The sequence below is a fragment of the Eptatretus burgeri genome, chromosome 4, assembly GCF_056783735.1.
Source record: "Eptatretus burgeri isolate ZD-2024b chromosome 4, Ebu_testis_v1, whole genome shotgun sequence".
Lineage (NCBI taxonomy): Eukaryota > Metazoa > Chordata > Myxini > Myxiniformes > Myxinidae > Eptatretus > Eptatretus burgeri.
The window spans coordinates 135,114,601-135,127,721 of NC_140964.1; the positions used below are offsets into that span (position 1 = coordinate 135,114,601).

General features: G+C 44.2%; 1 protein-coding gene across 10 annotated transcripts in view; it reads left to right on the top strand.

Moving 5' to 3' along the window:
* The first annotated feature begins 6,549 nt into the window (after positions 1-6,549).
* The window catches only part of LOC147029178 (uncharacterized), a 48,813-nt gene continuing 42,241 nt past the window's right edge, over positions 6,550-13,121 (top strand). For 2 of the 10 annotated variants that reach the window (XM_085876385.1, XM_085876390.1), the window contains exons 1-3: positions 6,550-6,692; positions 8,197-8,392; positions 8,471-8,686. Coding sequence is in view for 1 of the 10 variants with exons in the window: in XM_085876384.1 (XP_085732510.1) it covers positions 7,812-7,829 (18 nt within the window). In the remaining 9 variants the exon portion in view is untranslated. Of the gene's footprint in view, positions 6,693-7,781; positions 7,830-8,196; positions 8,393-8,470; positions 8,687-8,746; positions 8,771-13,121 lie in introns of those variants that run through there. The other 8 variants (XM_085876392.1, XM_085876384.1, XM_085876389.1 and 5 more) reach the window with 5 other exon arrangements.

A 13,121-nucleotide genomic window follows, 5' to 3' on the forward strand; every position in this document is an offset into this window, starting at 1 on the left:
GACTCACAACCTCGAGACCTGAACATCTATATGCCAGAATATCATCGCTCAGAGTCGACAGGTATAGACACTAATAAGCTTCGGTCTGGGAATTTAAGTACATCACACCTTTGGAAGCAAGAAATTGATTGAAATCTCCATGCACTGGGTTATTCTGTGTCCTATGATGAAGTACGGAGGTTTCTAACATTAGTTTCACTTGACCAGAAGGAAGCAGATGTGTTTGTTCTGCGAGGTATTGAAAGGGGAGATGACCCTGCTATTGTTGTGGTGCCGGGTGTCGGTGGCGAGCACGACCGCGAGGGGGAGCAGTAGAGTCGGCTCCACCGAACACCCGGAATTTAGGTCGTACCTTTCAGATAAATCCGAAAGGTCACGGGTCCCTTATCGGACCGAAGATCGCCAATAGGTCGACCACGTGGGATAGGGTTAATTGCCAACTTCAATATACCTAAATGCCCACACAGTCCAACTACCGGGGAACCACACCCTCAGGAGGCCTCGAGTGGAACGAGCCGTTTCCGTGCTCGAACCGTGTGTAACCCGAGCGGATGGTTACCGAGGTCCGTCCGTCCAAATGCACAATTACGGCAGCAACGGCCTTCCTAATCCCCAATACGCATCGTATGGTATACGCAATACACAATGGTAGAAAGGACAAGGACGAGCTGGTACATTCAACAAGAGGAGAATTTAACAATGGGGGGTGGAGGGGGAGGGAACACACAAAGAGCAGAGTTATCCGACTAAGAAATGTAAATAATGTACAACAAGCAAAAGAAAGCACTTACACAATTCCACTTGAAGACAGGGCCTAGGGACACACACACGCACACACAAATACCCAGAAAATTGACCTCAGTGGGTCTTCAATCAGTAGAGCTGGGGCGGGGTACCTATTCCGCCTCGTGCGGTCACACCGACCCGAACCTCCACAGTGGGTCTCGAACCCACGACCTTGGCATTGCCAGCACCAAGACTGCAGATCGCTATTGCCACGATCTCCGTCTCTCCACACTCGTCCGGACAACCACTCTCTTCCCTTCAGGAGGGAGCCGCTTCTTCTCCTGGCCACTCGCCTCCTGATTGGTTGGACCCATCGCGCGATTCCCTGGTCGTCTCCCATTGGACAGGCCCACGGTAGGCGGGGCAACTCCCACCCTTCTGGGTGGAGTCCCGATCAGAGGCGTTTGTAGCTCCGCCCACCTCCTCACCTCCGACCACGTGCATAATGGCGATGGTGTTGACTGGGAGACGGCACCGTTTGATAGATCCTTCAAGGTGTTGTGTAACATGAGCTCAGGAAAAGTCACTCTCTGCTGCGGATGCACTGGTGATTGATGATAACATACAAAGCTAATAACATGTATTGCGTGCCTGAGCAGTCAAAAGTGAACTAAATCACCATCGAGTAGCTATCCTGGTGCTGAAAAGAATAAAATAAAATCCTCTCTCCCACCTACACAAACACACCTAAAACACAAGGGGAAATCCCCATTGCAAGTGAAACGGCACAATAACTGAACAGTGATAAAAAAAAAATTAGTACATTGCAGACGTTTTCTCGGAGTGGCATTACGCTTCTCAGCGGTGACGGTCTGTCGACGACAGACGTAATGACGCCGGCGAATGACCGATGATGTCATGACGTTATTACGCCTCTCAGCGGTGACGTCACACGTCGCCATGCAAACGAATGTAAAAATTAGAAAATCGCCCAAAATTCCCAAACCTGTCAGTCTGGCGCGATCTCACATAGCCCATGCTGTACATTAGACCACAGAGCACCCGCATGCCGAAAGTGGTGACAATTCTTCTGGCAGTTTTGGAGGAGATACGTCCACAAAATATGGCTCAGCGTATTAATGTATCTATATTTCCAGCAATCTCTTTGTGTCTGTCTGTCTGTCTGTCTGTCTGTCTCTCTGCGACCGCTGTTTCTCGACAACCACTGGTCCAATCTAATTGAAACTTGGCTAGTATATTGTTGTGGCCCTGTGGATGTGCCTTTTCAAGGTTTGATATGAAGCGTACAAGTGCTTCCCAACTTATGGCCATTTATTTACCAAACCAATGAGAGGACACGGTGCTATGACATCACAAATGACGTGACAATTGTTTTTTTTTGTTTTGTTTTTTGCTCGTACGTTTGTTTTTTGCACGTTCGGCCACGCACGTACGGGCATGCACTAGTATAATAATAATAATACTTACAAAGAACCAACATCCATCCCCCTTCCAGTTTTACTCTGAAATATCACTGCAGTGTCGCAGCTTCTCATTTGGCGTTTATCACATTGGTGGAGCAGCAGGGGCCAGAAAAGAGGCTTATTTAATGAGATACCCACACCAGCAGTACCACATTTTCTAATGTTGTTATTATTGACCACCTACTATCCCTGTACATGAAAACCAATGATGCCAGTCTGGGAAATGGTGGCATTCTGAGAAATAGGCCAATTAAGGTCGTTGACCCCTGAATTTGGCAATATTTACTAAAACGGCTATAGTTTATATAATTTTCATGTTCCAATACCTTGATATACATCAAACTGATCCTAAGACAATAAGCTATAACATGCAATAACAAAAAAACATGTGGCTGATAATTGTAAGTGCAGAACCAATTTTATTACAAATTTTGCCCCCAAAATCCAAATTTTCGCATTTTCCAAATACTTTTAGCATCACTCAGCATATGCATAATATAGAAGTATCAAATATTAAGCATTAAAAAGTTTCTCTAGGGTCTGCTGCAATTATTCATATATAATACATTATATTGTATTAAAGGTAAATCATATTTTCATCACATTTTGTCCAAGATGTCTGAAAATACCTGAAAATGGTATTATTCAATACTCATGGCAAATGTCCATTAATTTCATATGAAATGTCTTTGAAATAATATATTGTTGTAAGGAATTATAATTGTTGATGAGTATATCAATAACACACAGGGATAGATCCAGACGTTTTGGAAGGGGTGGGGGAGGGGTTAGACATACCTATGGACTAACACCCCCTCCCCCTTCCTCAATATCACTAAATACATATGCACTCAAAAAGTGCCACCCCTAAACCGTGAACCAACCCTAAAATAATGCCCCTGACAAAGAATATTGGATTATATAAGATGATGCCACAATTATATATAATAAGATGATGCCACACATATGCCACAATAATCCTGAGATGACCCCCACATTCCTGAGATGGTCCCCACATGTGGCACGGCTATAAATAGCACTCTCATCAGCCATGAGTTTACAATGTATATGAAATTAGGTCAGTCACACTTGAACAGATGCGATAGACTACACATACTGCAGCATGTTTTATGTGACACACTCTTCTCTGTTAAAATGTAAGTATGAAAATATTGTTTCTATTTTTTTTTAATTAGGAATAGTCTTGTGATGAAGATATATTAGCATGTCGCAAATTTTCTGATGGAAAAACATGTGGTATACTGAATGTTTTGCCTACAGGCTTTTGAGCTGGGGTTAAATAGTGTTGTCATGAGAATGTGTCTAAAATGGAAGTCATTACTGCATAAATTTTATGTAAGGTACATGGTGTTGTGAAAAAACCCCCCTAAAAGAATAAAGTCATACGAATAGGTTTTATCCCTAGGTCTAAAATACTTATGAATTTACTTTGAATTATTTTCAATTTATTGGATTAAATAGACTTATTCTGCCAAACTATTGGTGTCCAATATTTTTTACGCTTGCAGGCAGATCCACATTTTGTCTTAGTGTACTCAAGATTACTTCAACAGCACTGAACAGTCTATTATTACAATATGGATGCAGAATTTGACACTGCTCCCATTGCAAAGAAATCTAAGGGAGAAGACACCATTGACATTGATAAGTGTCTTTTCTGCACAAAATCCTTTTCATCAAAGGAACAGCCAGTCACTGCAGTTCTTAACAAACTACGGTCCTTATTCTCAGCATGCAGACAACGGAATGACTCAGTTAGTCAGAAACTTTTGGCCCATGAATCTGATATAATTTCTGGAACAGTGGTGTTCAGGTATCACAGACAACGCAGATCAACATATGTAAGCCAACATCACATCAGAAGAGCTATTAAAACAGTTGATAACTCTGATGTAGTTTTGGATGATGGTGGTAATATTCTAGTAGTGGTAATGGTGATGGTGCAAGTGGTGGGTGTGCCAACTGCTTTACAAGATCCAAGGCATCAGTTGTGAAGTTTGACTGGAAATCTCGCTGTTTCATCTGTAGTGATCCTTGCAGCTCAAAGCACCGATTATCTTGGTCCATGGTAGAGTCATCTGTGAAAGATGACCCTGAGCATCCCAACATGTACGCCCGAATTCTTGAAGCTGCAAAGGCTAAGTAAGATGATGACATGATAACCAGACTTCAGGGTGTACCCAATGGTGATCTGGTTGCCATTGAGGCTCGTTACCATAGAGAAAAGTCATGCTACATCAACCATGTCAGTGGTTGCTCTATCACTGCAAGTCAGAACAGAAAGCAACAATTTGCTGCACACAGCACATCAGTGAGGAGACTGATCAGTGAATTTACATCACCCATAATTGAACACAGACAAATATTCTTCCTGAGCACCTTGAGAAAGCGGTTCTTGGAGATCCTTGCTGAAGAGGGAGTGGACCATCCAGGTTCATACACATCCTATAATCTCAAAAGACAACTTATAAAAGAGTGGCCAGATGTTGCATCCATGCCACAACCAGGCAAGTCAGATCTTGTTTGTTCTTCAAAGACAACAGTAGGAGATGCTTTGCAAAAGGCATACGAGATGTCAAAAGTTTTGAGGGAAGTCGCTGAGGATGAAGAGACAAGTTTGAAGACAGATTTGACATCATCAATGGTCGATGAAAGCATTGTTCACCAGGCTATGGGGATCCTGAGAAGAGGATTCTACCAGATTCACAAGTTGGATGATGAATACCACTCTTCTGCAGAGATGTCCACTGAAGCCAAACAAGAGTTTGTGGATCCCCTTCTTTACAGAGCTCTGGGATGGCTCATTGATGAAAATATGCATGCTGAGGCCATTGATATAGCTGACACTGAACCAACACATTCCAAGTGCCTGAATATAGCCTGTGACATTATCACCCAGGCAACATCAGTAGCCTCACCGAAACATCTGGCTCTGGCTGCTCACCTTCACCATTACATCATTATGGCTCCAGACAACTGGTGGATGACATGTACCATATGGGTTCATGTTGTATGGGTTAATGTATACATAATATGTAACAATAATGATGACAGTTTCCTGGCATTTATCTTAGTAACTGATAATTTTGTTAGAAAGATTGTATTTGATGCCAAACGTGGAGAGTTTGTACAAACAGCCATTATAGTCCTCAATATTTCTTTGAAATTTATTTTCAACAAAGTACATTGAAAAATTACCATTTAAAAATATTTTTAGTATATAAGAATTTGTACCCCCCCCCCCCCCATTTACACAAATCCTGGATCCATCCTTGTGTGTTATTGATATACTCATCAACAAATATAATTCCTTGTGACAATATAATATTTGAAAGAAATTTTTCTCTTAATAAATATGAAATTAATCAAGTTAATGGTCATATGCCATGAGTACTGAATAATACCATTTTCAGGTATTTTCAGGCATCTTGGACAAAATGTGATGAAAATGTGATTTACACTTAAGATAATACAATGTATTATATATGACTAATTGCAGCAGACTCTAGAGAAACTTTTTAATGCTTCATATTTGATACTTTTATATTATGCATGTGATGAGTGATGCTAAAAGTATATGAAAAATATGAAAATTTGTATTTTTGGGGCAAAATTTGTAACAAAATTGGTTCTGTACTTACTATTTTAAGCCACATGTTCTTTTTTGTTTTTGCATGTTATAGCCTATTGTCTTTGGATCAGCTTGATGTACATCAAGGTATTGTAACGTGAAAATTATAAAAACTATAGCCGTTTTTGTAAATTTTGCCAAATTCAGGGGTCAACGACCTTAATTGACCTATTTCTCAGAATGCCACCATTTCCCAGACTGGCATGATTGGTTTTCATGTACAGGGATAGTAGGTGGTCAATAATAACCACATTAGAAAATGTGGTACTGCTGGTGAGGGTATCTCCTCTTTTGGTGGCCCTGCTGCTCCACTACATGAACCATGTTTGTAAATATATTTGTTTGTAGGTTGCAAATTGGTTTATCAGAGGTTTTTTTTTTATGTTGGGAGGATTAAGGTGCTGAGGATTAATGAGTGTAATGATGTTAACGGCCACCATGAATGCCATCTTCTCATCGGGTCAGCCTTGGGGAAATTTGACCCAAGTCTTTCACGACAGGATGTCGAGTTCAACGTCCATTCAAGGGACGAACACACACATTGATGAATCACCATGTAAGTGAAACACCAGGATGGAAGTGTATAACTGGGGTCGGGATTCGAGTCCAGGCTGGATGGCTGAGAGGCGAGTGTGCCCTCCCTCAGTAAAAAAAAAACAACAACAACAACAACAATCTGCACGGTGGTCGGTCGGGTCTATAGATAAGCTTGGTCGGGAGTTCCTCCTTCTGATTCCCCATTTATTTATCTTTCTTCCCCTCTTCCTGGTTCTCTGTCCTCGTGGTCGAACCAAGGTCCTCGTGGTCGGGTCGGATCTTCTGAGGAAGAGGTGAGTTCGGAGTTTCCTCATTAACACCGAGAAAGATGTGTGAACGTTAATTTAAATATAAAATAATAATTTTCTGTTCCTCGATGACGGAAATGAAGGAAAGTTTAAGGAGTTTTTATTCAATGTTTGTTGATTTAATGAGGTGTTTTTCACTCGTTTTGTTTTATTCACCACATTGTTTAATAATCACATCGTCACTAAACTTCCTACAACGAGGATTAAACCTCATTCTTCCTTTTAACCACAAAACTACCAGAAACCTTTTATAATTAACTTGTAAATCCAATTTTATCTCTAAATGAGGAGGTGAAACGAGGAGGTGAATTAATAATCCCAGAAGGTAAAACTAAACATTGTGTGGGGACAAAATAAAACATTCCTGGTTAACATTCCACCAAGATTACATCCTCGGTTAAATAGGGCTCCACAAGGACAGGGTTAGGGGTTTACAGAACTGCCGGTCCTTGTTCGTGGATATCTCCAACGATTGCTTTAATTCAAACAAAACATTGACCAAGACTTTGTGAAATCTTAGCAAAACTACATATTATATCACTCAATGTTCCTCAGTCTCTTAATTAGCAGAACACCGGTCACAATGTGTGAGCATGGGAATTCATATCCCACTCGTTACCGCCACCACTGAAGGTGAAGGAGGTTATGCTCTCACCCCTCTCTGTCTGTCTGTTTGTTTGTTTGTTACTTGCAAAATCGAAGATATTTCAAGTATATTGGTCAGTCGATTTGGTTATTGTGTTTGTCTGACTGTCTGCTTATCGCCTGTAGGTCACAATCTTAACGAAACATCACCACATGGTAGAGATTGTCAAAAGGAAAAACCCTATTGTTTTTGAGATCAAAAGGTCGAAAGGTCAACATAGGCCCAAGGTCAACAACTAAGGTGGTATTTCTAAAATCCTCAATTTTCATCCGAGATTCACTTGAAATTTCAAGAGGATTTATATTTCATATCAGGTCAATGAATTCAACCAGTGAATTATTTTTGAGGTCAATTTTTTTTAATGGATTTTGCAAGTGTCGTGCTCTGCACGACGTCTTCTTCTTCTTTGTCTGTCTGTCTGTGTGCAGGATATCTCAAAAAGTTTTGGACGGATCTGGATGAAATTTAGTGGGCTGGTAGGTTGGGTGTGTGACAAAGAAGAATTGTTTCAATTTTGATGAAGATCCGAATCCGGATCCAACTACTATAATTTTTTAAGTGATTCTTCACCATCGAGAGATAGGGCCAAAAATGATATATTGTTACGAATCTGGAAGCCATTTGCACACAAACAGACAGCAGTCCCTGGCCCTCGCAGTTCAGTTATTTCAATAAGTATGTGTTTATAGTCAGGGTCCCGTCCTTCTGTCTAATTGGAATTACATGTGCGCTGCGAAGTTTCTTTTTTGTTAGTTTTTTTTTTTTACATCTTGAAGTTGCACACCACCAACAAATCTTCTTCACTCATCGCCTCAGCTCCGACTCCACCCCTTGTCCAATCAGGAAGCTCATCACCTCAGGACTGGCTCCGCCTTAGCCAGATGGAGTGTTCGGCCCAACCAATGAGGAGCGGCCACGAGTTGCCCGACAACCCCTCGTCCAATCCCGAGGCGAGTTCCTCAGAACGGTTCCCTCGACCCGCGGGGGAGGGGAAGGATAAGAGAAGGTGGCGAGCCATCGTGAAGGAGAGAAGAAGCAGGTGCAGATTAATCGTTACATGAAGCTTGCCCAGAGCACCACCATTCAAATTATTAATAAGCGTGTTGCTCTCATTCAGCTTGCCTTTGTTGGAAGGGGAAGAATCCTCGTCGCCTGCTTGCGTTCTCGTCTTGCCTGCTGGCGTTCTCGTCTACCGCGGGTGCTCATCTCGTCTGGTCCGTTCTCGTGCTGGCTGGCGTTCGTTGCGTCGTGCTTGGTACGGCGACGGAGGTGTGGGTTCGAGTGCCCCCCCCCCGAACCAGCTCGTCTCGACCAGACCGCGCGAGGCGGACAGGTGCAAGCGTAGGCTCCTGCCCTCAGCTCGCCTTCCCTCCTGAGCTGAAGGGCCAAATAAAGGCCGTGGCTACCATTTCTTTAGGTGTGTGTGTGTGTGTGTGTGTGTGTGTGTGTGTGTGTGTGTGTGTGTGTGTGTGTGTGTGTGTGTGTGTGTGTGTGTGTGTGTGTGTGTGTGTGTGTGTGTGTGTGTGTGTGTGTGTGTGGCGCCAGTCTGTTAAGTAGAATTGTTAAGTGCTTTTCGCTCACTGTACATTGCCTGCATTTCTTTTATTCGGATAACTCTGCTCTCTGTGTCCCCCTCCCTAAAAATAAACCCCCAATTGTTAAATGTTCCAGTTCGTTGCCTGTCATTTCTACCATTGACCCAGCATGGTGCGGGCTTGAGAAATAATGAGGCCGTCGGTGCCGTAAGTTGTCATTGGGTCCGACGGACTCTGGTAATTCCGCTCGGTTACACTGGACCGAGGTCGCGAGAGCGACCTGGTTCGACAGAGTCCATTGAGGGTGTGACTTCCCCGGTAATTTGACGACGTGGGTACTTAGGTATATTGAAATTTGGCTATTGACCCTACCGCACGCCGTCAGATAATTGGCGATCACGGTCTTTAAGTGACCTGTGACCTTTCGGAGTTGTCCGAGAGTCACGACCTAAATTACGGGTGTTTGGTGGGAGACGGCTCTACTGCTCCACCTTGTGGTCGTTTGTCGCTACCGAAACCCGGCCCACAACAATATATCAAGATATCTCATAAATTTATTGACGGATTCAGACAAAACTTGGTGGACACGTAAAGTGTGTGACAAGGAAGGATTGATTGAATTTTGGTGAAGATCCGAATCCGCATCTGGATACAATAATTTTTTCAAGTGCTTCTTCTCCATTAAGAGATAGGGCAAACTAATATATAGCAGGATATCTCAAAAAGTCGTGGACGGATTCGGATGATAATTGGTGGACACATTTGGTGTGTGACAAGGAAGAATTGATTGGATTTTGGAGAAGATCCAAATCTGGATCTGCATATGAGAATTACTTAATTTTAATTTTTATAGTGATTCTTCACCATTGAGAGAGGGCAAAACCAATGTAAAGCAAGATATCTCAAAAAGTTGTGCACGGATTCGGATGAAACTTAGTGGAAAGTTAGGTTGTGTGACCATGACAAAATGATTCGATTTTGGTGAAGATCTGGATACGAGAATTTTTTATTTTTCAAAGTGATTTTTCACCAATGACAGAGGAGCAGGAGAGGAGATTGGGACCATACTCTGTGCAAAGCGTTGGTGCTGCTTAAGCAGTCTCCTTGGCTACTGGACACAATCTTGGATGGGTCGCCACTCCGACACATTATACCAGCATGCTGGCACTCATTTTGCCAACCTCGGAAGGATGACAGGCCAAGTTAACCTCACCTGGTATTAATGCAAGAGCTGAGCGGGATTTGAACTCGGGACCCTAGGATCCAAAGTCCACCACCCTAACCATTAAACCAACACCAGGCATATTGAGAGAGATAGGGCTAAAAACGATATATAGTATGATATTTCAAAAATATATTGGGGCCGATATGTTCTCGTGGATCAGGCAGGACGTGGCAGAGGTATGCGCTCCACTGAGTGTCCTTTTAGTTCGTACTTTGATTACAAGCAAGCACTTCCATTTACAGGACAAAGGGTCCCCTCATCCTAAGTGCAATATATTGTTACGGGCCGGACTTCGGCCGCCAACTGACCGCTCTGAACGGAAACGCAAGTCGAGTCGGCCTGACCGATCGCCCGGAATATAGATCACCGCCCGGATAACTCCGAGCGACGGGTCCTTGTACAAGAACCGAAATACACCAATCGGCAGATCACGTGGGGTAGAGTCGATTGCCAATCTTCAATGTACCTAAATACCCAAGTGATCCAACTACCGGGGTATTCCACCCTCGACGGATCTCGTACGGAACAAACCGCCGAGGCGAGCCTGTCCCGTGCGCGATTCCGAGCAGCTTAATCGACGAGAAACGTCGGTCCAAATGTCCCCCTTTTACGGCAAACCAACGGTTTTCCAACTCCCAACACACGAAATGCTCAGCCAATGAAAGAATCGACGCGACGAGCTGAAAACATTTAACAATTTGGGGTATTTATTAATAATAATGGGGAACGAGGGAAGCATGTAAGAGCAGAACTATTCAGACTATATGAAATGCGATGCAAACATTTACAGCACACAAAACACTGAACAATTTCCTACTTATCAGACGGGCCCACGGACACACGTACGCACACACACAAAATAAATGGTGGCAGAGGCCTTTAATAACGAGTTCCAGCTCGGAGGACAGGTGAGCTGAAACCCAGAGCCTATCTTCAACCTCTCCACCTTGTGTGGTCTTCAAGTTGTTCGGACCCGGGCTCCAGCGAGAGCGAGCTGGATCCAATCGCAGTGAGCCGCAATCCTTCCCGAGCTCCCGTGAATCCTCCCGCGCTTCTCAACACGTGCTGGTGAGACGAGGCGCCAATCCTTCCCGTCGATGCGTCGCTTCCCCGAGGAACCACCTCTAAGAAGACGCCGATGAGTCGCACCAAGCCGGGAACCAAAATGGAGAACAAAGAGCTCCATGAACGAAGAAGAAGAAGAAGAAGAAGAAGAAGAAGCCACCATTCGCAGCTCGAGCCGAGCAACTGGCTCAACTTCCTTCCAAAACAAAGCAGCTCGAAGCAAAAAGCTCTCCTGAGCCAAGCAGAAGCCGAAGCTCACTGAATCACCAAAGCAAAAAGCCTCCAAAAAGCCACCTCCCGAGCCAGACCTCAGCCGAAGCTCACTGAGCCAGCCGAAGCAAAAAGCTTCTGAAGGCCTCAACCCTAACCCAAGCCAAACAGGACCCGAAGGTCTGCTGAATGACTACTCTCAACTCCCTTCTCCAACTCAGCACACGAACAAAGAAAGGATCTCTTCCTTATCCTCTTCCGCCCTTCCCCCACTCCTGGCGTGACGCATGACTCATGCCCTCGTGCTCCATCCCCCGCTCAACCACGGGTGGGAGGGAGTTGTTGACATCATGAATCACGGGACGGCAGGGTTCTTCTTCCTCTTCGCAGAAGAGGGGGAGGATTGTCTCCATTGTTCGTTCCCTAACTACTAAATCGATCCGCAGCGCATCTAATCGATTTCTTAAGATTTAAACAATGGAAGGTGAGCTATCTAGGGAACAAGCACTTATCAACATAGCTGACTAAAGGAACTTGTATGTTGTGTGCAATCGAATTCCAAATTCGTAACACGACCCCCTCCCATTTTACAGACTCGTCCCGAGTCGTCAAATTTTCGTGTGACCAGCATGTGTAAGTTTTCCCCTAGTACGTTCTACCTTCGGATCCCTGAGTGCGACATTTCTTTTTACGTGTCCCAAAAATGAACAACCGAATGCGCTGCGTAACTAACTAAACAAACTCTCACAGACTCATTCGGACAACTTAACTAAAATTGCCGGCGCAAAAACAAACATGCAGGTGAGGTTCCATGTATTTACAATTTTCACTCAACTTATCAATTACTTAACCATGGCCCAGGACCTGTGATCTGTGAAAGGGGAGAAGGTAAAAGTCATTACAAAATCATTGGTGCAGGGGAGTGGATGGAGATGGTCGCAAAAACAAATGAACATGATGGATGCCTGCAGGGCCGTCCTTGCAAAACTGGATGGTCCTGGCACACATGGTGATGGATGGACACAGGGGCAAATGCAAACAAGGGCTAGCAGGCATGGGGTCATGGCAGAGGCAGGCAAACTAGGCATGGCAAGGTAAGCCCATGCAGAACAGGCAGCTGCAGCACAAGATGCTGGCAGGTGAAGCTGGCCGGCCTCTGGTGTGGTTCCTCAGGTCTGGAGGGAGTGCGGTGGTGCCGGCGGCACTGAAGGCAGGCTCGGACCGAGCCCACTGTCTCCCCCGACTCTATCGCCTTTGCCTGTCTCTGTCCATACCCACTCCCTTAGTTTGCCACAAAACACAACAAAATTTAGCCCCTCTTTACTTTTATTTCCCTTTTATAATTGTCTCCCTAACCCACTTTATCGTCATTGTCTGGCGAGCCTATAATGTCCACCTCGCCTACTCCCAACCCCTAAAATCCTTTTTAGAGGGGAATAGGGAGAAACTAGTGTCCTGTCTCGAGGCCCAATGAAGCTTCAGAATGGCCTCTTCAGAGTTCAGCAATCTACCAAGGTGGGTCCAGCGGCCGACAACGAGCGAAGGGATGGATGGTGCGAAGGGGTACATGTCCTTTCTAACCTAACATTTATTACACCTGAAACTACCCCGGGGCTTTCCAAAAACGCCTCACTTTAAAACTATCGGTTCTAAAAACCATGATTCCCATCACCTGTGTTGGTGTCAATTATAAATTTGGGCCTTGCCCTCAAATTTTCATTTGTGCCCTCGCA